Source organism: Lagenorhynchus albirostris, chromosome X (genome assembly GCF_949774975.1).
Source record: "Lagenorhynchus albirostris chromosome X, mLagAlb1.1, whole genome shotgun sequence".
Taxonomy (NCBI): Eukaryota; Metazoa; Chordata; class Mammalia; order Artiodactyla; family Delphinidae; genus Lagenorhynchus; species Lagenorhynchus albirostris.
Window position 1 is genome coordinate 130165947 of NC_083116.1, and position 26499 is coordinate 130192445.

At 49.9% G+C, this 26499-nt stretch overlaps 1 protein-coding gene across 5 annotated transcripts in view; it reads left to right on the forward strand.

The window, feature by feature from the left end:
• The first annotated feature begins 15465 nt into the window (after positions 1–15465).
• Positions 15466–26499, forward strand: part of PRKX (protein kinase cAMP-dependent X-linked catalytic subunit) — an 83258-nt gene continuing 72224 nt past the window's right edge. For 3 of the 5 annotated variants that reach the window (XM_060137438.1, XM_060137439.1, XM_060137440.1), the window contains exon 1: positions 15468–15684. In XM_060137438.1, the coding sequence (XP_059993421.1) occupies positions 15519–15684 (166 nt within the window). In that variant the 5' untranslated portion in view covers positions 15468–15518. Of the gene's footprint in view, positions 15685–26499 lie in introns of all 5 variants that reach the window. The other 2 variants (XM_060137441.1, XM_060137436.1) reach the window with 2 other exon arrangements.

Consider the following 26499-nt stretch of genomic DNA (forward strand, 5'->3'; position numbering starts at 1 on the left):
CACGATTGTATTTCTCTAGGTAAAAAAACAGAAGATCAGACTTCTTATTAGAATCAGAGGGTATTTCAGAAGCGATTGAAGGAACACCGCGGTCCCAGAAATCTCGGGAAAACTGGGGGGATGAAAGCTAAACTCAGCATTAAAACTACAACGTGTTTCAATTCCATCTTAAATCAAGGAAGGAGTATTCATTCTAGCTGCTAATTCTATGCTTAGGAAAACACCCACCTCCCCCATGTCTTCATAAAAGTCTACTTAAATAGTACAGACGTAACGATAGATTGTTTTATATTTTTAAAATCCTTTATTAAAATAATCAACATAACTTATGTCTGCATCTTCTTCCTTTTAAAAACTATGTTTAACCAAAACGTTAAATGAATATAGGCGGCGACATCTCTTTGTTCATAGAAGTTGGGGGTGCTTTCTTCATTTGGTTTTTTTTTTTTTTTTTTTTTTTTGGTCCGGGTGTTAAAAGGAGCTCCAGGTCAATAAAAGACAGATGAGTGAGATTCCTGACCCCAGATTTTCCCGTCTGAGGCACTGAGATAAGCAATAATGTCTGGAAGAGTGAGGTCTGCTGACGTAAACCCCCTCAACCCCCAGGAACTGGACAGACTCTCCCAGTGACATCTGATTAGACAGACAAGATCAAAATTCCACGGGATGAACACAGTTTCTCCCCTCGAAGCCCAGATTGCTCAATTTAAAACAAACACCCACGAGGAAAAGAATATGGATGTGTCCACAGATGCCTTAGGGGTGATCAGCTCAAACATTTAAAAATACCTAAAATTTCAGCATCAGCGTCTAAATATTTTCTTAAGAGTAATCATTACCTGGCTTCAACCTAATTTTAAGCTGTTCTTTTATACAAAGTAATTTCACCACTGAGGCAAGATTCGTTTGGAAGGAGTTATGTCGGAAAGAGGACTTTTTACATTTGGAAGCTGCAGTTTCCAGAGAAAAGCTGCATTTGGTGATGTTTTCTCAAAGTTGCGTTCTAGTTTTTGCACTAGCCCAGTGACATTTTAAGGAATTAATGAAATGAGCTTGAGAGAGCTTTAGAAGTATCAAGCTAATGTGTCTTCAGATTCTCTGAGAAAGCTTTGCAAATGTGAATAATTCCCGCATATGCTGTGTTGGGATTACGCTACCCACGTAGGTGCGAACAAAAATAGGTCTAAAAAAAAAAAGCTCTTTATGCTTATAGACCTTTACTGAAGAAAAACTTAAAAACTTCAAAAAATACAAACGCAACAATTTGTTTATTTCTTTTGGTCACTGTGATTTCCGCATTGGATTTCTTGCTGCACTGTTTTCTATACAAATATCATTTCAGCTTCCCTGAAAGGAGTTTCTTTCAAACTGGAGACTTTCACAAAGCATGTGAAACTTGCTTCCCCCTACGCTGTCATGATAAATTGGTTGAGTAGTATTGTCATGGAACAGATACCAGGAAAGTAGCTAAGTTTGTAGAAGTATTATTTAAGATTAAACGGAGACTGGGCTTCCCTGGTGGTGCAGTGGTTAAGAATCTGCCTTTCAAGGCAGGGGACACAGGTTCGAGCCCTGGTCCGGGAAGATCCCACATGCCGTGGAGCAGCTGAGCTTGTGCGCCACAACTACCGAGCCTGCGCTCTAGAGCCCGCGAGCCACAACTACTGAGCCCGCGTGCCACAACTACTGAAGCCCGCATGCCTAGAGCCCGTGCTCCGCAAAAAGAGAAGTCGCTGCAGTGAGAAGCCCACACACCGCAACGAAGACCCAACACAACCAAAAATAAGAACAAATAAATTAATTAATTAAAAAAAAAGATTAAATGGAGACAAATCAATTTTAGGGATGTTTTCTTTAAATGAAAATTGTAGCCAAATTTAAAAAGACAAATGTGAGCCTATCTATCTATCTAATTTGTCTATTATATAATAAATGTCTGGTACATAGTTTCTATCTATCTGTCCACCTATCCATCTAGCATCTATCTATCTACCTATCTATCTATCTAAACGTATATATACACACCCACGTACAAAAATTATATCTATCGTCTGTGTGGAATAGCAACTATACGTGGTGCTAAGACAGTGATTCTCTACCACAGACAGTGCCCTCCTTCTGCAGAGAGGCAATGTCTGCAGACATTTTTGGTTGTCACCACTGGGGAAAAGGACATGGTCCTGGCATGGGGTGAGCGGTGACCAGGGATGCTACTCCACAGCCCGCAGTGCCCAGGACAGCTCCCCTACAGCAAAGAATTATCTGGTCTAAATATCCCCAGTGCCAGGGAAGAAAAACCCTGGGCTATAGATTAGGAACTATTCAGCGGGACCCGTGAAATGTGCACACCAGGGAAGGGTGCCCACAGAGTGATGGACAGAGCAACACAAACGCTGTAGAAGGATCTGATTAGTGTCCTTCTCACCTGGCATCTCTGGTCTTTGTACCCGGTGGCATGCCCTATACATGGAGTTGAACATAACTCCAGGTACCACCTATTCTAGAAGAGAAATAAAATAGAAAGTCCCTAAACAATTTTTAATGTATTTTCCAGTAAATTATGTATTTTCTTTTACAGTGTCTTTTTTTTGGGGGGTTGGATGAGCCAGGGCTTTTGGGGGTTTGTTTTTAAATTGAAATAGAGTTGATATACATATACAATATTATATGTCTCAGGGGTACAACATGGTGATTCACAATTTTTCCAGATTAAACTCCATTATAGGTTATTACAAGATACAATGGCTCTATTCCCTGTGCTGTACAATATACCCTTGTATCTTATTTATTTTATACGTAATACTTTGTGTCTTTTAATCCCCTCCCCCTATCTCGTCCCTCCCCCCTTCCCTCTCCCCACTGGTAACCGCTAGTTTCTTCTCTGTATCTGTGAGTCTGCTTTTTTTGCTATATTCACTAGTTTGCTTTGTTTTTTAGATTCCACATATAAGTGAGATCCTACAGTATCTGTCTTTCTCTGCCTGACGTGTCTTGCTGAGCGTAATATCTTCCAGGTCCATCCACGTTGTTGCAAATGGCAAAAGTTTGTTGTTTCTTTATGGCGGCATAAAAGTGTTAAAGAACCTCTCCGGAACCCCTCCAACGTCAGAGCATGAATTGTTTACGACCAAGGTTTAGTAAAACACTCAGATGGCTTTTGACTGCAAACTGAAGCAGGAAGTGTTAAGGGTGGGGCCCCGGCTCGGTGGCCAAAGTGGTTTGAGAAGTCAAGAAGATGGTATTAAGAAAAGGGTATTTAAAAAAAAAAGGGGGGGGGTATCAGATGAAGATTCTTGCTTCACCGCTCTGCGGCAGCTGATCCGGTGCGTGTCAGAGTGCAGTCACGGTACTTCAAACGAATGACATCACCTTTTCCCACCGTCCCCGCAAAACAAGCACCTTAAAGATGGCGCAGCCCCAGAGGTGACCTGACATCTCCCTTCCACAGGTTCTTATCTTGCCCTTCCCCCAAGAAGTGGAGCCTAAATTCCTCCCCCTTGCATCCGAGATAAACTTACTATGTCTCACATGTCTTAGTTCCCTAGAGCTGCCAAAACAATGCACCACTGATTGGGTGATGCACTGGGGCTGCACCCAATCGCCGTGCGACTGGGGCTTAAACATCAGACATGTATCTCTCCCAGTCCTGGAGGTTGGAATCTGAGATCCAGGTGTGGGCAGGTCTGGTTCCTCCAGAGGCCTCTCTCCTGGGCGTGTAGACGGCCATCTCCTCCCTGTGTCCTCACAGGGTCGTTCCTCTCTGCGCATCTGTGTCTTGATCGCCTCTTCTTATAAGGGATCAGGACCTACCCTAGTGATCTCATTGTACCCTCATCCCGTCTTTAAAGACCCCGTGTCCAAACACAGCCCCATCCTGAGGTCCTGGGGGTTGGGACTTCAACATATGGATTTTAAAGGCACGCAATTCAGTCCATGTCACCACAGAATGGGGGTGGAAGGGACACTTGTAAGAGGTTAGGAAAGCCCCTGTAGCTTCGTCCCATTTCTCCAGGGATGCTCCCAGGGCTGGGAGGAAACCGAAGCCCCGTGGACGTGGTCCTGCGGACAGCCCCAGCGGAACCCAGCTTCAAGTCACCGCTCCTCAGCTCTCGATTTGATGACCGCTGCGTGCTCATTCCAGAATAGCACCCCATCCACCTAAATATGCAACCGACCTCATCCCATTTAATGAAAACCATGAAGGAAACCTGCAGATTGGGAAGAGAGAGGGCAGAAGTTGTGCTATTTCATTCGTATTCATTATGCAGGAGGGAGCCAGAAATCCAGTCTGTTTCTGAAATAACTGCATTCACCTCCTTCCGAGATTCCATTTCCCGGCAGCCTTTACTTTACTTTTGACAAGCTGGAGTTGCACCAGATGTAGCCTTGAGACAGACGGCTCCCTGTGGCCCCACAGAGCTCTGACGCGTAGGCTCTACCTGCAAGCATCCCGGCTCACACGGCAGGAGCTCAGAAGAACAAACACCCAGCCTGCAACCACAAAAGCCTGCAGCCATCTCACACCCCCGAGTCAGGAAATAATAACACGCGCCTCTTATGAACACTGGCAGCTAGTATGAGGGACGCTGCTTCTGTCCTCTGTGTCTTGTTCTCACTGCTCCTTGCAAAATTCTGGAAAGATCTTTGAGAGCAAGAAAATCGGTAGCAATAGTTCCAAAAGGAGGTCAGAGTTTTGAAGCTGTCATTCTTTTTTTTTTTAATTTAAATTTTTTTATTGAAGTATAGTTGCTGAAGTTACAGGTGTACAATATAGTGATTCACGATTTTTATAGGTTGTACTCCACTTACAGGTATTATAAAATATTGGCTATGTTCCCTGTGCTGTATAATGTATTCTTGTAGCTTTTTTTTTTTTTAACGTCTTTATTGGAGTAAAATTGCTTTACAATGGTGTGTTAGTTTCTGCTGTATAACGAAGTGAATCAGCTATACGTATACATATATCCCCATATCCCCTCCCTCTTGCATCTCCCTCCCACCCTCCCTATCCCACCCCTCTAGGTGGTCACAAAGCACCGAGCTGATCTCCCTGTGCTATGCGGCTGCTTCCCACTAGCTATCTATTTTCTTGTAGCTTATTTTATCCCTAATAGTTTGTACCTCTTACTCCCCTCCCCCTATACTGCCCCTCCCCACTTCCCTCTCCCCACTGGTAACCACTAATGCATTCTCTACATCTGTGAGTCTGCTTCTTTTCTGTTATAGTCACTAGTTTCTTATGTTTTTTACATTCCACATATAAGTGATAACATACAGTATTTCTCTTTCTCTGTCTGGCTTATTTCATTTAGTCTGATCATCTCTAGGTCCATCCATGTGGTTACAAATAGAATTATTTTATTCTTTTTTATGGCTGAGTAATATTCCATTGTATATATATATATATATAGCACATCTTCTTTATCCATTCCTCTGTTTGATGGACATTTAGGTTGCTTCCATGTCCTGGCTATTGTAGATAGTGCTGCTATGAACACTGGGGTGCATGTACCTTTTCCAATTAGTTTTCATCCTTTCTGGGTATATGCCCAGGAGTGGGATTGCTGAATCACATGGTAGCTCTATTTTCAGTTTTTTAAGGAACCTCCATATTGTTCTCCATAGTAGCTGCACCAATTTACAATCCCACCAACAGTGCACGAGGGTTCCCTTTTCTCCACACCCTCGCCAATTGAAGCCATCATCTGTGGCAAGCGCACAGTTTATCTTGGGTGGGCTGGACTGTGGAACATTCTTGCACCATCAGTCTGGGATGTGACACATTGACAGACCCCCCCACCGGTACAACCTCATCATTTTGCAAAGAGGAAGGCAACCTGCCAACTGGCTAAAGGTAGACAGATGTATACATATTTTTAGAGTTTTTCTGTAAAAGGTTTATCCCGTGCCCTTGGGGCAACAAATGGGAGTGTCTACAGAAACAGACCGTCCACAGTACGACCTCCAGTTCATCAAATTCTCATGGGGATCTAAAATAAGACAAGCTGATGTGTTGGATTCCTGGGGTTACTGTAACAAATTACCCCCAACTGGGGCGACTTAGGGCAACAGAAATGTATCCTGCGTTCTGGAGACCAGAAGTGTGAGAGGAAGGTGTGGGCAGGGCTGGTTAGTTCTGGAGGCTCTGAGGGAGAAGCTGTCCCATCCCCTCTCCCAGCTTCTGGTGGTCCTGGGCTTGTAGATGCATGACCCCAATCTCTACCTCCTTGTAAACAATGCTTTCTCCTCTTGTGTTTCCTTTTCATGTAGGGACATGTGTCCATGCATCACTGGATTTAAGGCTCACCTGGTTCATCCAGGCTGATCTCATTTCGAGATCCTCAGTCACATCCACAAAGACTCTTTTTCCAAATAACATCCCATTGATGGATTGTAAGAGGACATATCATTTTTTGCGGGGGGGAGAGAGGGGGGGCCACCATGGAACCCAGTACCTGGTCCATGAAAGACAGCCTCTAAGCTTCTTGGCCATTGGCTTTTTAAGAATATGGTGGAATCTCAACATTTTGGCCAAAGATTGTGGAATCCCCTACCAGGAATTCACATTTATCCAGGTACCTTCAGATTCCTTAGTGATCACACGGTAGAAATATTAGACTGATTGACATTTTCAAATCCTAAAATTTAGACCCACAGACTCCAGCCTAAATGACTTCACGGTCTGTATTAAAATGCCCCACACAAGGCTGGGCCCATTGAGGGATCAATTTTCCCCCAAACTATACAGTTTCATCCATTGAACACTCTGTTGTGAATCTTTTGGAAAATTTTTTTAATTTATTTTTTTATTGAACTAACTATATTTGATTTACAATGCTGTGTTCATTTCTGCTATACAGCAAAGCGACTCAGTTATACATATATATATACATTCTTTTTAATATTCTTTTCCATTATGGTTTATCCCAGGATATTGAATATAGTTTCTTCTGGAAATCTGAAACTCTTTGTACTGTCTCTAGACAAGCCCACACCTACTGCCCCCCTTTTAAAACCTGAAGCGCTGTATCTGATATTCAGTGAACTCCAGTTCTGTGTGTGCCCACACAGCAGATTAAATTTGTTTCTAAATTGTTCTCAGTTCTGTGTCCCTCAAAGATTTCACACCACAGAACATTCCTATCCCATGAAGGTCTTTTTGTATTTAACCTCAAGCTTATCTGTCACACTTGTATCATCTTTCTTTTTGCCCGAGAGGGCAGCCACGAATTCAGCAAAATTCAAAACAAGTGATACCAAACCCTCGTTTTCTTATAAAGTTCCACTGTTCATTATACAAACACATGGTTGTGTTGTTGTTCTTGGTGGTGGTAACCCCAAATATACCCCATGTATGCGTGATGGATACTACCTGTTGTGCCTTTTATCCTGTGGACAGGTGTTTGATGTTAAGTCCAGGCATGAGGTGTTGGTGGCATCCTTGCTTTCTGGGGATGGGTGGAATCTGCTCTTTCAAGGTTATGGGATGGGATGTTTTAGGGCTCCATTTGGATATGTCCAGTATTGCCTGTTTCTAGTCAAGTCTGTCCACATTTTCTAAGACTGTTCTGAACAGCACTTCTTTCTTTCCCCTTTACTTATGTACTTTTAAATTGAAGTTTTGTTGATTTACAATGTTTTGGTTTCAGGTGGACAGCAAAGCGATTCAGTTATATGTGTGTGTGTGTGTGTGTGTGTGTGTGTGTGTGTGTGTGTGTGTGTATTCTTTTTCAGATTCTTTTCCATTATAGATTATTACAAGATATTGAGTACAGAGCCCTGTGTTGTACAGTAGGTCCTTGTTGTCTATCTATTTTATATATCTGCTAATCCCAAACTCCTAATTTATCCCTCCCACCCCCTTTTCCCTAATTCGAAAAGATACATGCAGCCGAGTAAATAAAAATAAATTAATTAATTAAAAAAAAAAGATCTTAGGGAAAAACCTGAACAAACTTTTTGGCCACCCCAGTATAACTTACATATACACTATGGAAAACGTATACGTTATACAGATTATACAAATGTATTTATTACGACTGTCGTATTTTAAAATCCATATTCTGATCTAACGCTCCAGGGCTTTATTGTTGCACATGCCTTTTGACACGTGAAGAACTAATTTCCGCGTCAAGAGCGGACCAAGAGGCCGGCTTTATTTACGTTTAAGTCACCCTGCAGTTTTCTGAATAACGTTTACTGGGTGACCCACGTTCTTTGCCCTGTTAAAACGGCATACGCATTCTGGACTCCTGTGAAATGCATTTCTCAATCTCTTTCTTTCCTCTGCAATAGGAAACTATTTTTTTTAAATCCTGGCTTTATCAAGAGAAAAGCTAGTTGCCACCTCATTCCCAGTCTTATTTTTCGGGATTTTTAGAGCCCCGCCACCACGCCTCGGAGGGGATGATGCTGTGAGGCTGGCCTGAATCCTCCATCAAGGAAGAATTCCAGCCACAAATGCCTTCCTCCAAGATCAGGGGGTGTGTTTCTACTTATAGTCACATCCTCCTCACGTCCTTCACGAGTTTTCAACTTCCCTCTTCCTACCGATAAATACTGATGACCAACTGCAGCAATCTGTTTCTCCGATAAGAATTAATGTTTTCTTACGTCCCTCCTGGAAGTTAAGATAAACTACAGAACCACAGTTTCTAGGCAAGCCCTAAGATAACTCTCAATCTGTATCTCCTGTGAAATCTTGTGTGTTCTGAGGTCTCTGTCCTTATGAAAAAAAAATTGGCGTACAGCATTAGAAAAATCTTTGTAAAGATTCTCCTACTCCAGACACAGCCTTTTGGGACATTTCCTTCCCTTTCTGGGGCGGGGGAGGCATCGTCTTGTTATATAGTGAAGATCAGAGTGTGTTACAAAATTTGGACGGCTGCCCATGATACTTAAAATGTGGTCATAATGCTCCCATTCTGAAGAGTTTGAAAATCCCCTTACGTAAACAGACCAGTATACTTTCCCATATTTCTGGGTGTTGAAAGTATGTCTATTTATTTCTCTATAATAAAAACTGCCTTGAATCATTGGTGTCATTGTCAGATCATGTCACTAAAACAGAATATCACTGACTGGGCGGCTTAAACAGCAGAAATTTATGGTCTCCAGTCCTGGAGGCTGGAATCTGAGATCCCGGTGTGGGCAGGGCTGGTCCCTCCCGAGGCCTCTCTCCTGGGAGTGTAGACGGCCGTCTCCTCCCTGTGTCCTCACAGGGTCGTCCCTCTGTGTGTGTCTGTGTCCTGATCTCCTCTTCTTATAAGGACACCAGTGCTACGGGATCAGGACCCACCCTAGTGACCTCATTGTACCCTCATCCCCTCTTTAAAGACCCCATCTCCAAATCCAGCCACATTTTCTGAGGTCCTGGGGGTGGGGACTTCAACATCTGAATTTGTGTGAGATTGCAGACACTTCATCCCATAATCATGGGTAACTCTGATCATGAGGCTTTTGATATTCTCCAAAATTTAATTCTGAAATACATTTCTAGACATAGAATGACTGCACCAAAACATATGATCATTTTGTAACATTACAACCAAAAGTGTATAAGAATTCCCTCATTAGCATGGAACATTTCACCTGTACCATGTCAGGTGGATTTAAAAACAAAAAGAAAAAAGCCGTCACGTTGGTTCTCAGTCCAGTTTCTTTGATTATTAGTTACTTTAAAGATTTTTTGTTTCCTCCCTGTGTGAATGACCCATAGCTGTGCCCTTTTTTGGGTTAATTGTCTGTTAATGCCCATTGAACGTATATCAGTTTGGTTCATGTACTTTTCTTAGGCACTTTGCATTCTTGTTGTAAATGTGTTTTTATTTTGTTTATAATTCCATAATGTTCTTACATTTTTAGGCTGTCAGATCTGTTTATCTGTTTACCCCTGTGATTCTGTCTCTGTCAAGTTTAGGAGGTCCTCCTATGACCATCCAGGGATTGGAAAACTGACCCCACTCCACTATCATGTTCTAGTCTTGTTGTTTTATTTTTTTTGGCCATGCCACACGGCTTGGGGGATCTTAGTTCCCTGACCAGGGATTGAACCTGTGCCCCCTGCAGTGGAAGCGCAGACTCCTAACCACTGGACCACCAGGGAAGTCCCTAGTCTCATTGTGTTGTTTGTTTTCCCACTTCTTTATTTAAAATTTTTTATTTATTTAATTTAAAAAATTTAAATGTTTGTACAATTTTTAAAGGTTACTTTCCATTTGCAGTTATTATAAAATATTAGCTGTATTCCCTGTGTTGTACAATACAACCTTGAACCTGTCTTGTACTTTCCCCCTATCTTTAAATCTAGTCCTTCTGAAATGGATTTTAGTTTTCTTTCGTGGTAATGTCTTTGTGGTACTTTTTAATAGCATACAAGGTGAGAATCTAAAAATCTAAAGACGCTTTTAATCCAAAGTAGATAACAGCTGGTACTAGAATATTATTTATAATGTCTAGAGACATACACGACTTGATCTGGTATAATTTTTCTCATGTTCCTTTGTGGTACTTGGAATTCATGGAAAGCTCCAGACACTAGCACATGAGCTAAAAGGACAGCCTGACCCAAGTGACAAGGTCTGGTTTGTGGATTCTAGGATGCAGGTCACCGTGGCTCATGGGGGCCACCCCACTCATTCATTTTCACAACTTGAGATTTTAGGTAGGGAAAGGAAACTGCGTTAACGTATGATGGAACAGAATGATCGATGCCCTTGGTGAAATCGCTCTTAAGTCATCATATTTACTTCCTAATCATCTTTGCTTTCTAATCATCGCTATGGTTCCTTGGGTAAAATGTACCTTCTGAAGTTCAAGTTCAGAAGTCCAGTTACACAGCAGTCACGGGGGCATCGAACGTGAACCTCCCTTTCGGATGAAGGATGCCTCTATCCACCATATGTATTCACGTTTCGGGAAGCATGAACCCACCTGTGTTCCTCCAGCATCACAGCTTAGATTTTCCATGAATCTCTTCAGCATCTGACAAGTAAAAACTTCCCTGCATATCTTCGGTGATGAGTAAATGCACCTTCTTCTAATTACAGGCTGGTCTATCCCAGGCAATGTGTCTATTCTCAACACGTTCCTCTACAGTTTCCTTTGAAATCTCTCAAGAAAAGCCTCCGAGTAAATAGACACGTATAAAAACATTATTCAGGCCTTCCCTGGTGGCGCAGCGGTTGAGAGTCCGCCTGCCAGTGCAGGGGACGCGGGTTCGTGCCCCGGTCCGGGAGGATCCCACATGGCGCGGAGCGGCTGGGCCCGTGAGCCATGGCCGCTGAGCCTGCGCATCCGGAGCCTGTGCTCCGCAACGGGAGAGGCCACAACAGTGAGAGGCCCGTGTACCGCAAAAAACAACAGAAACAAAACAAAACCATTATTCATAGACGTTGGAGCTCCATACATGAATAAGAGCAGTGTGACAGTCAAATGTCCTTGTACTTTTTCGGATTTTTAAAGTTCAGTTTGTAGAGAGGGTGGCTTAGGGTTTTGTTTTATGTTAGTGATGGTGGATTGCTTCATTTTACCCAAATGTGCACATATTTAACCATCCAGGATTCTACCTTGGATGAGTTCATTGCTACTCAGCCCATTTGGAGTTCATGACCTCCGCAACCAGGGCAGTGTGTGTGACATCTCCATGGTGAAAACTTCATTTCCATCAGCAGGAAGGCCATTGCTAGGTCAAAACTTATCCACGTATGTTGGGTCAAACACTTATTCAACAAGTGAAATTGAAGCTGTTGGAAAAGGGGGTCCGCTTTGCATAAAATATCTCTAGAGAGCCAGGCGCCAAAATACAGCCTTGGGGTGCGTGGGGACGCTTTGTGAGTGGTGGGGATTCAGCTGGGCTCCCACCGGGGCAGGCCTCTGATGACTGTGGGTGTACTGATCGTAATGATAAAATAAGTACCATCATCTGTGACTCATCATGCCAGCAGCAGTCCATCCGTGGAGGCAGAAGTGCCCAGGATTGTAATAGAACGTAGCCAACTAACTAGGTTATCGTGAATTTCTAGCGCATGAAACCAACGCAAACCCACCATAGGGCCGTCTGGACAAGGGAAAAAGAAGCAGCAGAGGGTTGCAAACCTACTAAAAGTGAGCGCTTATAAATGCTTGGATCACTCCTTGCCAGGAAAACATTCACTGGTGCCGAATGAAAGCACAAAACCCCCCTACGGGGCTATGCAGCAGCTCACCTGAGAAATGGGAACAAAATCACTGAGCATGAGACATGACCTAGGCTATTCCTAGTAAACCACGGCTTCATCTGAATGACAGTAAAGTCTGACCACGGAAGTCGGAAACCGTATTCCTGTAACTGGACGCTTCTCTGAATCAGAATATATAATAAAATATATTAGAATGTATATTCCAGAATATATTAGAATGTAGTAATATCACATAAATAATACCTAATATTATATATAAATTGTAGCGTCTGAAGGCAGCTGAAAACTTCTTTTGGAATATATATATTAGGACATATAATAAAACATGAGAATATATATCTCAGAATAGATTAGAATATGTGGGGTATAAATAGTATCTCATATTATATACATTAAAAACTGTAAAGTCTGTGAGGGCAGCTGAAAACCTCTTGGAATATATATATTAGAACATATAATAAAACATATTAGAATATATATTCAGAATAGAATATATGTGATATAATAATATCTAATATATATAAAGTCTGTGAGGGCAGCTGAACACTTCTTTTGGAATATATATATTGGAACATAATCAGATAGAATATATACTGTAAAACATATGTATCACAGAATAGATTAGAATATAATATGTGATATTCAGTATCTGTTATACACATATAAATTGTTAAGTCTGTGAAGGCTGGTAAACACTTTAGAATATATATCAGAACACATTGGAATGTAATATATATATATAATAATATAGAGAGATTGTAAACTTTGTGAAGGCAACTGTACGCTTTTTATTTTAACTCAGTATACACACGCACACATATCTACCTATCTACTTATAGACATACACATTTACAAATACATGCAATTCCAAAAGAAGTGTCCAGCTGCCCTCACGGACCACCCTTTTTCTCTCTCCCTCATTGAACACCGCCTACACCTGTTTCGGCGTTGACTTTAGAGCTCATTCTGCGTACGGGGAGCGTTTAGTCCGCTGGGTTACAGAGTTCGGTATTTCCCTGCCCCATCACCACCGAATGCTCATCCCAAAGGCGGTACAAATGCCCCTGTAATGCCTCGCTTGCACGGCTTTTTTTTTTCTTTTTTGCCTTTCAAGAAATATGCTGTGGTTTCTGAAGAATTTTTATGAGCCTTCCAGATGAAAGCGGCTTTGTTCATCAAGGTGTTGTGAAACCCGCCGGGATATTTATAGGAACAGGTAGGTATGCGGTGAAACTCCGGGCGGGCGAGGAAGGGTCAGATCCACTCCGCCACCCAGAGTTTAACTCTGCAAGCGTCTCTGTTACTTTTTCCTCCCCGGCTGCCATTAGAAGGGCAAGGCGTGCCTTTCACTGGGCGTGAAACCCTAGCCTTGACCATCGACCTTAATTAGCCAGCCCGACCGCAGTCACAAGGTCGCGTCCGCGGGGAGCGGGCGCGCGCTCCGCGTGGAGTCGCGCCCTTACCCGGCGTGGACCGTCCCGGTCGCCCCTCCGTGGGGCACGGCCTGGTGGCCTGAGCGCGGGGGACCAGTCCTTGTCTAAGCAGCCGCTGGGGCGCACGCGGCCCGCTCCTGGAGCGCATTTTTCGCATTCCAGCTCAAGATCTGGCAACCAGCAGAGAGCAGGCGTCTCGCCCGGGGAAAAAGCCACCCACAGTGTGCAGAGGAGGGCAGGGGCGCGGCTGGCAGCCGGGGGCCAGAGCACCACACCCAGAGCCGGTTCTGATTTCCTGTCACCCCCTCCCAGCTGGCCAAGCGAGGCAGGCCCGGCCTAGTCCCCCGTAAAACGCCTCCTTTCTGTAGTTCTGGCCTCTGCGACAGACCGTCCCCACGCCGACTAGAAGACTCAGGGGCAGGACCCTCCCTTTCAAGGGCGGAATCGCTGGAATCCCGCCAAACAATAGGGCAGGCTCGGTGCCTCTCGCTGCTCAAACTGTGGTCCGCGGACCTGCGGCCCGGATAGCCCTGGGGGCTGCTCTGAAAGACCGATTCCAGGCGTTCCTTGCCCGGCCCGCTGTGGTCCAAGGAGCACTTTAACCAGATCCCCGGAAAAACAGTGGCCGCATCCGTCTAGTTACATTTGCATTTCAGATACAGCCCCGACATTTTGGGGGTATAACTATAACCAAAGATGGCCTGGGACACACTTCCCATTAGGAAAAACCTAACGCTACCGTTGTGTAGTTGTCTGTGACCGTACTGCGTTTCTTTTCCGAAATCGTCCCTGGTGTGTTTACACCAGCTGCCCGTCAAGTTGCATGCGCCGCATTTGGTAGTTGTCTGATTGTTACCTGCCTCTTAGTATTTTAAGAAATGGTTCTTTTTAAATAATTAAAGATTTATCGGAAGCTGTCAAGAAACGCTCCGGGAGCGCGGCTCCGCGCCTCCCCCATGGTGCGTATCTTACATGACTGCAGTCCAACAAGCCAGCGCTGGGAGCGGCCTTGGTCCCGATGTTTATTCGCCAGACGTGGCGGCCGCCCGCCGGGACTCGCGGGCACCGCGCGGTCGGCGGAGCGCGCCCCATCCGCATCCAACTCCAGCTTTATTTTTTAACTTTACTTTTCTTTAAGCCACGCCTTCCCGCTCCCCAGCCGGTCCCGCCTTCCCCCAGCCTTCCGGGCTGGGGCGCAGGGGGCGCGGAGACAGGCCTGCGCGTCTCCCGGGGGAGCTCGGCCGAGACCCCATCCCTGGGGCGCCCCGGGGCGCGGAGGCCGCGCGAGCAACCTCGCCGCCCGCGCCCGCGCCAGCGCCCGCCCCAGAATGGCGGGAGAGGCTCCTGGCGCCCGGGCCCTGAGGTCCCAGGGCTGGGGCGCGGGGGGGGCGGGGCGCGGCGGCGCGGGCCACACCCCCAGCCGGGCGGGCTGAGTCCGGGCCGGCGCCCGGGCGGGCGGAGGGAGCGCGCGGCCCCGCCCAGGCCGCTTCCGCCCGGCCCCCCCAGCAGCGCGCACGCAGCGCCCGCGCGGCGGCGGCGGGTGCGGGACGAGAGGAATGAACAGGCGGCCGGGCGGCCGCGGCCAGGACCCCGCCTCGCGCCCGCCCGCCCGGGCCGCGTCCCCCGCCCAGGCCACGCCGCGCCCGCCCTCAGAGGCCGCTGGCTACTCCCACCGGCTGCCGCCGCCGCTCCTGCCCTGAGCGCCGCCCCGCGCCCAGCCATTGTCCCCGCCGCGCCGCCTGCTGCGCCCGGCCGCCGACCGGGAGGCGGGGGCCGCGCATGGGTGGGCGCCGCTGATGCCGCCGCCGCCGCCGCCGCCGCGCCGCCCTCCGAGGCTGCGTCCCGGGAAGCCCGGCCCCCCGCGCCCCCCGGCCCGGCCCGGCGCCCCGGACCTGAGCGCGCCCCCATGGAGGCGCCCGGGCTGGCCAAGGCGGCCGCGGCGGACGCCGACGCCCGAGAGAGCTCGGGGGAGACCCCCGACGGCGCGCCCGCGCACTTCCCCGGCCCCGGGGCGCCCTCGCCGGAGCCGCCCGCCTACCGCCCGCAGGACTTCGACACGCTGGCCACCGTGGGTGAGTGCGACGCGCGGGGTCCCGGCCCGCTGGGGCGCTCGGCGCCGCCCGGGAAGCCGGCGTCAGACAAAAGGCTTGTGTGCGGTCGCCCGGCCGCCGCCCGGGGAGGGCCCTGCCTGGTCCCGCCTGCTCGGGATCTCCGCGCGGGGCTCCCCGTGCGCCCTGGGTCCGCCGAACGCCCCGAGACTTGGAGGGCTTCCTTCCGGCCCCCGAGAGAGCCTCCCCACCTGCGGGCGCTCTGCCCCGCACCTCCGAAGTCTCCTGTTTTAGACCTTCCCTCCCGCCCCCCAGCAACCTCCCCGGTGTCTGGGCCCCCCCCGACGTCACAGAACTTGCTGGGGTCACGTCACATTGAGGGCGGCGGCGGCCGCGGAGACCCTTGCAGACCTCACCTTGGCCAGGCTCCCCCTCTCCCCCGCGTCAGGATGCTCCCGCCTGGACTTGAGAGCGTATCTGGAACTGGGAGGTCAGGTGTCCCGTGGCGTTTTAGGGGCGCGGGGCGGCGTTGGGGGTGAATTACGCATTTCCTTATCCTGCCGTATTTTCCGTCTGTGTATCCGGAACTGGGCATTTCTTTTATCCGGCACTGATTTCCTTTTTGTCGTCCTCCTTTGAACCTGACCACTCCTAGGCAGCTGGAAACGTGAAGTCTCCAGTCCCATGAGTGCCTGGATCCCAAAACGTGTTGGTGTATGGAGCCCGCCCTGAGTGGGTCAGAATATCCCGACTCCGCGAGGGCGCTGCCTTCAGGCTGTGGGCTCAAGCCAGCCTGTGGCTTCTTAGCAACCCTTTGTTGCTAAGGGAGTTGTCCCAACCTGTCAGGAAAGAATCAGTGGGGAAGGGGGCACATACCGTAAATGACCCTGGAGCAGGGGTACCCAGGTACTTCTTCGGGCCCTTCCCCACCCTCTCTTGGAAGGGAGGAAGCATTGGCCTCAAGGGCATGGCTTGGGGTTTCATATGACCAAGGGGCACAGCCAGAGTGGCATTAAAACCACTCAGAGTGGCCTTGAAACCTTCCCTTTTCCGTCAGTAGCCTTTTGCCCGTATGTAGTTGGCTGTGAGGAAGGGGTGCCCAGGAAGCCTCGTTTGGGACGGAGGGGACAGGAGGCACCCTCCCTCTCTCCTGTTTCTCTCCTCCTCTCCCTCCAAGCCTTCTTGTCCATCTCCTCCTTCATCTTCTTTCTCTCCCTCTGTCCATCTCTCCCTCCCTTTCCTGTTTTTCTCTCTCTCTGTGTGTCTCTCTGTCTCATCTTCTCCATCTTCTCTCTCTCTCCCTTTCTTTTTCTCTGTCTCTCCCTCCCTCCCTCCCTCCCTCTGGGGCGCTCTGCAGGGCCGCTTTAAAAGCTGGCTGTGTTTTGCAGGGCAGGAGACGAGGATAGAAACCTAGACCAGTGCAGTCACAGCGGTAGGTGGAAACACAATTCAACAATGGAAAGTTGGTGGAGGACCCGGCGGCCCTTGGCACACAGCGCTGGCAACTGGATCTGCTTTGGGCACTTAAGCAAGTCTATTGTGAAAGGTGCCAGGGCATCAGGCGGGGCGTGGGCTGGTGGGTGGGCTGCGGACGTGGCGTAGCCCGGTGTCTGCAGCTGCCTGGGGGCCCTTTGGGCGCTGCCTAGTGGGCATAGGGTGCCCAGTGAGTCATCTTGTCCTTAAAAATAGAAAGTCACTGGCTCTGGGGACCGAGCAGGGCCGGGTGGGGGGGAAATGAGCTCTCCAGTTGTCTTTCCCTTTCTTAATGAAGAAGATACTTGCTCTTCAAGGATAACTTCCTGTGGGTTCCAAGGGTGTGAAGGGAGAGCCAGGTCACACGTGTTCAGGATGTTGGACCAGCAGGGGCCTGGGACCCCGGGTGTGTGTGTGTGTGTGTGTGTGTGTGTGTGGCTTTGCAGTTTGGGTGGCTTTTTAAAATCACCTTTTGCCAGAACTTTCTTTAATATTCCAGATGTATCTGCGCATGGTTAATCTAAGAAAGTAAGAATAAGCTTTTAAAAAATCCCAAACCCATCAGAGGTGTTAGAGTTTCCAGTAACGTTAGACCATGAGGTGTCATGGACAAAAGTGAGGGGCTATGTTGGGCTCTTTACCCACAGTTAGAACGCAGTTGGGGCCAGCATGGTGCCTCTTCATCCTAAGCTTCGGGCCCAGGAAACTTTAAGTTCCCTTTTGACTGCCCCGGACCCATCCCTAACTGTCCCCCATCGCAAACAGGCACCCCCAGTGGCTCTGAATCGTCTGAGGCCATCTGTATGCATTTCTCCAGCTGAGCAAGGCTGTCTTCCACAACTTGAAACGAACCCACACACAAAACAGAAGACAAAAAAAACATCCTGACAAACCTCTCAGCCTTTCTTAACATAACCACAATCCCCACGCCCTTGGAACCTTCCAGAATGAGTCAGGGTGGAAGGACCGGGCCAGCTGGGCTTCTCCTCCACCCTGAAGTTCTGGCCTCACACAGTTGTGCATTTTCACCTGGTCTGATCTCCACTCCGGTGTGTGAGCTCTTCTTTTTCTCACCAACAGGTGTTTTTTTTCATCCTTTTCTTTTGCCTGTGAGCTGGGCCCCGGGGGAGGCGCCTGTGGGACAGAATTGCTGACTCACAATCCCCCAAGGACGGTTGTGACGATCAGCGCAGGTGGAACGCAGCAGGTGGGCACAGATGTGCTTCTCCATGATTTAGCAAAACCGGCAGTGGCTGTTCAGATGGCAGGACCCCCCAGGAGGGTTGGCACCAGGATACCGAGACCCAGCTGGAAGCCGACGGCCCAGTTCACGGGGCGGCCATGACACCTTGGAGATAGAATAAGGAGGAAAGTCAGTGACCAGTAAGGTCTCAGATGCTCGTATTCTGTGCTCCTGAATAAACTGTCTATGGGAAGTTGTCCGTGTTCTAGGTTGATTAGCCCTCCGCAAATTCAGACGGCTTGGAAGAAAGCTTAACTTATGTTGGTGAAAAATCTCACGGGCATTTTGGTGTTGTTGTTGTTGGGGGTAGGAGTTTATTAGTTTATTCATTTATTTTTGCTGTGTTGGGTCTTCGTTTCTGTGCGAGGGCTTTCTCTAGTTGTGGCAAGCGGGGGCTGCTCTTCGTCGCGGTGCGCGGGCCTCTCACTATCGCGGCCTCTCTTATTGCGGAGCACAGGCTCCAGACGCGCAGGCTCAGTAGTTGTGGCTCACGGGCCTAGTTGCTCCGCGGCATGTGGGATCCTCCCAGACCAGGGCTCGAACCTGTGTCCCCTGCATTAGCAGGCAGATTCTCAACCACTGCGCCACCAGAGAAGCCCCAACATGGGCATTTTTTAAAGAGCGTGGAAGGGACCTTGGGTCCTGTCTTGGCCAAACTGATTTCATAGATTGAAAAACAGGCCCAGTTACAGAAGGAATGGTGTGCAGCCCCCGGTCCACATTCCTGGTCCAGGTAACCAAGCTTGATTTCTCGCTATGAGCACGAACAATGGTGCTATTAAAGATAAATGTTTTGAAATAATGATAGGTGCCCGGGGGATTCCAAAACCTGCACCTAGTCCCATGCACCCTTCATGAAGTTTTCCCCCGTGATGTCTTCTGTAGGTGTCACACAATATCAAAACCAGGACGCACGCCGTCGTGGGGTCCATCCTGCTAAGAGACCACAGACCTTCATCAGTGCTCCCACCTTTCATGGGAACTCCTTTGAGCTTGTGAGGAGCGGGCATGCGTTTGGTTTTGTGCAGTTTTATCCTGTACATCCGTCTGGGCAGCCACCAGCCCCGAGATCGAGGCACAAAGCTCATTCCCTGACCACAGAAACGCGCTCACGCCTGACACTTGTATTTTTTTACTATCACGTCACACTGTCAGAAAGTTGTATTTTCTTTAGACCGAGAAGACCTTCCGTAGTGAGTAATTAAACCTGCACTGTTGTCTCTTACTTTCATTTTCCTCCCTGCTGATAAGATTGTCTCATGCACCCTTGGTTCCCCAGAACCAGCCCTAATTTTTCTCCCTCCCACCTGGACTCCCAAAGCATCACCGGGAGCAGCACGCCCTGGAGGCGGGTGGAATCCGCACGGGGGAGATTTCCCACTGCATGTGAATAGCTTCTCCCGGGGCGATGTTGACAGAAGCCTTTAGGAGGGAATGTTGCTTACTGTGTAGCGATACCCAGAAAATTGTGTTCACCTTTTAATCTGATTTACTTTGAGTGGGCGTGAATGGTAGTTTCAACTTAAGAGCATCAGAGGAACTTCGAAAGTTAGGTAAAATACGAGAAAAGAATATTTCTTTTTATAAAATTACGGAAAATACTAGAAAAGAATATTTCGTCTTACAGAAGTCCTGCAGGCTGTTCCTCCTCATTTAAAAAAAACTTTTACTTGTTTTTTGGCCACTCCCAGTGGCATGTGGGATGTCAGTTCCCTGACCAGGGATGGAACCCTGGCCGCCTGGCAGTGGAAGCGCGGAGTCTTAACCACTGGACCGCCGGGGAAGCCCCTGTTCCTTCTCATTTTTAAAAAATGGCAGTGAAATTCACGTAACACACAAGGAACCATTTCAAAGGGAACCGTGCCGTGGCGCTTTACACGTTCACGAAGTCGCACGACCCTCATCTCTGTGAGATTCCAGAACGTTTTGGTCTGCTGCCTCCGCAGGGCGACCCCAGATCTGTGAGCAGTCACCCCCTATTTCCTCCGGCCGCTGGGAACCCCCATCTGCTCTCTGTCTCCGTGGATCGGTCTGTCTCGTGTCGTCTTCATCTTACACACTCTGCTTTCTTACTTTGCGTCTCCAAGGGGACGGCGGGGTGGGACTTTGGGAAGAGAAGCTTAGGAGATACACAGCCAATAGTTCCCTGCTCAGGAGGAGAAAAGGAAAATACACCAGAGGATAGAAAGTGTGGGATGGGGGGGGCGGTCGGGTGAAGACCAGCCAGGAGGAGAAACGTGCAGTCAGTGAGAGAGGCAGGGGTGAGCCAACGAGTCACAGACACGTGCACACAGAACCTGCTGACCTGGGTCGGATCGAGTCCCCTTCTCCCCCGAAGTTCATGTCCTCTCAGAACCTGGGAACCGGGACCTCGTTTGGAAACAGGGTCTCTGCAGATGGGATGCAGTGAAGGGTCTGAGATGAGGTCCTCCTGGAGGAGGGTGGCCCTACATCCAATGGCAGGGTCCTTCTAAGAGACAGAAGAGGAGAGACCCAGACACAGAGGAGAAGCCCCAGGAAGACAGAGGAAGAGACAGGAGGGAGGCGGCCACAAGCCCAGGGACGCCTGGAGCCCCCAGAAGCTGGAAGAGGCGGGAAGGACCCTCCCCGGGAGCCTCTGGAGGGAGCATGGCCCTGGGACACCTTGACCTCAGACGTCTGGTCCCCAGGACTGGGGGAGGACGGATGCCTGTGGCTTTAAGCTCACAGTTTGTGGGAGCCCCAGGAAACTAATACACCTGCCAGAGAGGACTGCAGAGTTGATTTCTGTGTGGCCTTACAGCTTGGTCCATAAGGCAGTTTCCTCACATCCTTGGAGGTGGAGGACACCAGGTTACATGTGTCTTCCGAGGGCGTCCTCATCCCACGCAGCATGTGGGTGTGGCTAAAGCAGAGCTCACTGTTTGACAGAGGTCATCCCCCGAGCTGGATGGGGCAGAGTTAGTTCCCATGTGGCCAGGCCAAGCTTCGCCATCTTGAATCCGTCCCGACCTTGTTGTCTTGATTGGTACCAGCTGCCATGACAGCATACCGTCCCCTGGGTGTCTTACCACAATGCAGATGGATTTCTCCCAGCTCTGGAGGCCGCAAGTTCGAGATCAGGGTACCAGCGTGGTTGGGTTTTGGTGAGAGTTTCTCTGCTGGGTCGCACTGGCTGTCTTCTTGCTGTGTGCTCAGATGGTGGAGAGCGGAAAGCTCTTACAAGGACGCTAATCCCATCCTGGGAACCCCACTCTCATGACCTCATCTCGTCCTAATTACTTCACAGAGACCCACCTCCGGATACCGTCACATTGGTGGGGAGGGGATAGGGCTTCAGCGTGGGAATTTGGGGGGGCACAGACATCCAGTCCATAACACTGGGTTGACTCCTCCTTACATGTCACCCTGGCTTCTTTCTCCTGAGCTTCTGCCTTTGGGGTGCAGGTGGCTGTCCAAGCAACAGCCTCACCTTGCCACGTCCTGGATTCCTTACAGGAGGACACCTCTCTCCCTGGATCTGGGGACGACCCTCCTTGTCCTGACCTGGCTCATGCATGGGGACGAGGACATGACGCCATGATGCTGGTCTCAGACCTGCTTCCGGGATGGGTCTCTCCACAGTTGGGGACCACCATGGAGGCCTTGTCTGTCACTGCAAGAAAAGGGCAGAAGCACCCCGTGACACAGACACACGCTTCCCCTTTCCGGGGTCACTTGAAGCTTGTGAGCACGATGTTCTTCTTGAGAAACACGTGTTCAGGATTCTCAGTGCCTCCTTCAGTCTCAGGAGCAACTTCTTGGGGCTTTCTTGGTATTTTCCCCCAAGTTTGTTTGCTTATTTTCAAACACCCACATGTCACCACCTTCACACCATTTAAAACGTTTCCCCTTTTCTTTGAAAACTACAAATGCTCTTTCTTGCTGGGAAGAACAGTAAAGAACTGAGACAGGAAGGTTCTTTAGAGAACCTAGCAGAAAAGAATCAGGGGTAAATCCAAGGTTTGGGGTTTACATGATTGGAAAGCTGTACCACCCCTTGGAGACACTGAGGGGGTTAGGGATGGAGCAGTGTTGGGGGGAAAAGCCCAGGGGTACCGTTCGGGACATGGTTAGTTTGATCTGCCTGGGAGGTGTCTTTGTCGTTATCTACATCGTCTCCATCCCCTTCCGCCACCTGCTGCCACGTCCTGCCACCCTCCACCAGCATCACCTGCATCACTTCTGACCCTCGGGGAACTTGCGTTTAATGGAAACTCACGGAAGGTTGTTGTAACGTGAACAATTCAGTGGCACAGTGCTGTGCAACCACCGCCTCTATCTGGTTCTAAAACATTTTCGTCATCCCCCAAAGGACACTCTCTACCCGTTAGGCAGTCACTCCCCGGCCCCTGGCGAACGCTAACCCACGTCTCTGTGGCTTTGCGTGTGCGGACGTTTCACGTCAGTGGAATCCTGCGCTGTCTGGCCTTTCGTGTCCGGCTTCTCACCGAGCTTCACATTCTTGAATTTTATCCTGGTAGCCTGTGTGAGGACCTCATTCCTTTCTGTGGCTGAGTCATGTTTCATTGTGCTGGATGGACCCCATTTTGTTTCTCCTGTTGCATTCATTTGCTTAGAGAAACAATGTACCACAGCCTGGGCGGCTTAAACAATAGAAATTTATTTTCACACAGCCCTGGAGGCTGGAATCTGAGATCCAGGCGTGGGCAGGGCTGGGTTCCTCCCGAGGCCTCTCTCCTGGGCGTGTAGACGGCCATCTCCTCCCTGTGTCCTCATGGGGTCGCCTCTCTCTGCGCGTCTGTGTCCTGATCTCCTCTTCTTATAAGGAACCAGTGCTCTGGGATCAGGGCCCACCCCAATGACCTCATTTTACCTAAAGACCCCATCTCCAAATACAGCCGCATCCTGAGGTGCTGGGGGTCAGGACTTCAAGATGAAATCCTTTGGGTGGAGGGACGCAATTCAGCCCATGACACCATGAACCTTTCAGTGCATCTTGTGGTACCTCAGCCTCCTTGGCGTTCCCATGATGCACTAGTTGAGCCTCACCCCAGGTGGACTTGGCTCATTGCATCCAGGGTAGGCACCATAATATCATCACCCTCATCATCACCAGCGTCACCTTTTCCGAACACAGGCTCATCTCGTGTTCCAGGACATGCGGTAGTGTCTTTGCGTGGATTTGGCGCTGACTCCTCTCAGCACACCTGTCGTGCGTCCACCCCTCCGGTGCTCAGAGCACCTCCTTCTTCTGACCGGGGAGTCAGGGAGCCGGAGAGGGGAGGGGGGCGGGCAGGGCCCGCACAGGGAGCCCAGTGCAAGCTCCACTTCCCGTGGTCTCCTGTTGGGATCTCTTGCGTGGCCTTTCCCACCTGTGGGCTACTGGAACAAATGACCTCAAACTCAGTGACTTAAAACAACATGCACTGATTAACCTGCAGTTCCAAGGGTTAGGAGTCTGGAAATGGTATTACTGGTTGTTTTTTTTCCTTTCTTTCTTTCTTTTTCGGCCGTGCTGTGCAGCTCGCAGGATCTCAGTTCTCCAGTGCTCTCGGCAGTGAAAGCCCCCAGCCCTAACCACTGGTCCGCCAGGGAATTCCCAGCATGGCTGGGTTAAAAACCAAGGCGTGGGCAAGGCTGTGTGCCTTGGGGAGGCTCCAGGGGAGAATTCTTTCCTGGCCTTTTGCAGCTTCTAGAAGCCGCCCGCATTCCTTTGTTTACGATAATCTTCCTTCGTCATTGAAGACGGCATTGCCGGGTCAAACCCTTCTCGTGCCGTTTCTCTCCTGCTTCTCTCGGCTCCTTCTAAGGACCCTGGTGATGTCGCTGGATTCACCCAACTAACCCAGGGGCATCTCGCTATTAAGGCTCTGCTGATTCACCTCTGTGGTTAGCTCCTTGAAACTCAGTTCCCCTCGGCCACGTAAACGAACGCGTCCCCAGGTTCTGGGGATGACGACAAGGACATCTTACTCTGTGTATTGTGCACCGATGCTTCTACTCTTCTGTGTGCGCCTCACGCGAGACGCAGCACCGCTTTGGAGGACGTGGCGGGTGGATGGCTGCGCCCAGCCTGGCCTCAGCCCTGGTCTGACGGCCTTGACTTCCACAAACGGAGGGACCGCAGTTAACAATAAAAAGCTCTTCAGTTACTACCTGGGAGGAGAGATGGGAGATCCACTGACCGACAGATGGGGCTGGACATTGGGTGTGTGTGTGCGCGTGCCCGTGCACGCTGGGGAAGGGATTCATGAGTTACCTGAGGCTGTCACATCTTTGCCCTCTTTTGAGGGGCTGGAATGGTGTCACCACTGACTGCCACGTCCCCGGCCAAGCAGCACCAATTCTCGTGTTGCAAGAGAAAGGCCAGTGACGGGACTGCTCCAAGATGAGATGACAAAGCCTCAGACCTTCGAGGAGCTTCTGGCCCCGGGATGGACCTTCAGACACACGGCTGTGACCCGTGCGGAGGCAGGTGTGGTTAGCCACGTGGAATCCCAGACACCAAGCTTGTGTCCACGCGGGGGCGGGAGGTAACGGCGGCGGCGGGCGGTTTCTTAAGGAGGCTTGAGCGTGTTCATTGACTGGACAACACGGGGACGTTTATTTATCTTTTTTTTTTGAGGAACTTGGCAGGCTCTCCCCCCGCCTCCCCGAGGTTCCCCTTGGAAGAATAATAAAAGCAACACTACGAATGCGTCTAAGCAGCTCCTAAATCCAGCAGCGTCCTGCCCCGCCTGCGTTTCACGGGGAGGACGGATCTGCGATACTGCGCTGGGTTGGGTGCACAGGGTGCTGCATCTCTCGCTACACCCCTACGGCACTCCAGTAAACGTCCGCTTGGCATCTGGGTTGCGTCTCCAAATAAGAGCATATGTTACAAATAGCTCTTCAGTGCCTTTGGAGTTAGCCGTGGAGGACTCCAGTCACGCATCCTGAGTGTCCCCGAGGCTCGTCCCATTGGAACGCCCCGTATCCGCCAAGGCCGCGGATGGAGTGGGCGCGTGTGTTCTACGATGCAGGTCCTTTCCTCCACCGGCACGGGCCGTCCTGCTGCCCTGGGGCGTAGGAACGTGAAGGGGACATTCTCCGTGTGGGTGGCTGTCACCCGTCCTGTGAGTCACCTTGTCCCCATGTAGGAGCTCCCGTCGGACCCCTCTGGGCCGTCCTTCCAGCCTTTATTTCGCGCCAGGTGCTGCCGTGGCCTCCCCAGCGCCTGCTTGGCCCAGTGCCTCCCGCTTAGTCTAGGAGGTCTGTCAAGACTATACTCTGGGCGTCCGAGGTCCCCTCCCACTGGGTGATTCCATGCTTGAAAAAAAGATCCGCCTTCGGCCCCTTGCACATCTGTTCACCCCAGTTACCATTTGGAAATTCACGCTGGCTTTCCCTCCAGTTACAGGAAAAACAAACCGTCTCCCGGAGTCCCTGCTCAAACGCGGGAGTTCCTGAAAATCGTTGCACCCAGCGCTCCCACGTCGTGCGCTGCTCTCTATACGCATCCTCTGGACGTGGCTCCTTTGGACGCGGTTTTGATGAGGCGGGCTCATGGAAGGCGTTTGGAGGGCAGCCTCCCCAGGGTTCCTGTAACACAGTTGACAGTGAATTGGGTTGATGATGTCACCCTGCTGCCTCATTATCTCGGCAGCCAGTTCACTGAACAAAGGACCAGACCGGGCAGATCTGAGGGCTGGGTGTGGCGGGCAGGGCTCCGCTGCTCACAGGACGGCCTTTGTAACGCCGAGGGCACCTGGGGTCTGAGGTTGCAGGGGCAGACAGAAGCAGGGCTCGTGTGCCCACGCCTGCTTGTGCCTGGGTGTGTGCAGTGAAGGGGGGGACGGCTAGCAGGGAGCGAGGAGAGGTGGGTAGTTAGCCAGCTGGTGTTTGCGGACAATTCCAAAAGAAATCATTCAGCACAGATTGAAAACTCTCGCTTGGAGGGTTACCCCCCTCCGCCCCCCTAAATCGAACGGGCACCCAGAAGGCCAGCTATCTAGAGTTTCCTCTTGTGGAAATTCTGCCTGGGTGCTAGTTTCCATTTATCCTCACACCGTAGGGGAAAAAAACATTTACCCAGAAAAAAACCAAACACCAGTGAGTCAGAGTATTGGCTCCTTGAATATAGTCATTGTTGGCAGTGATTA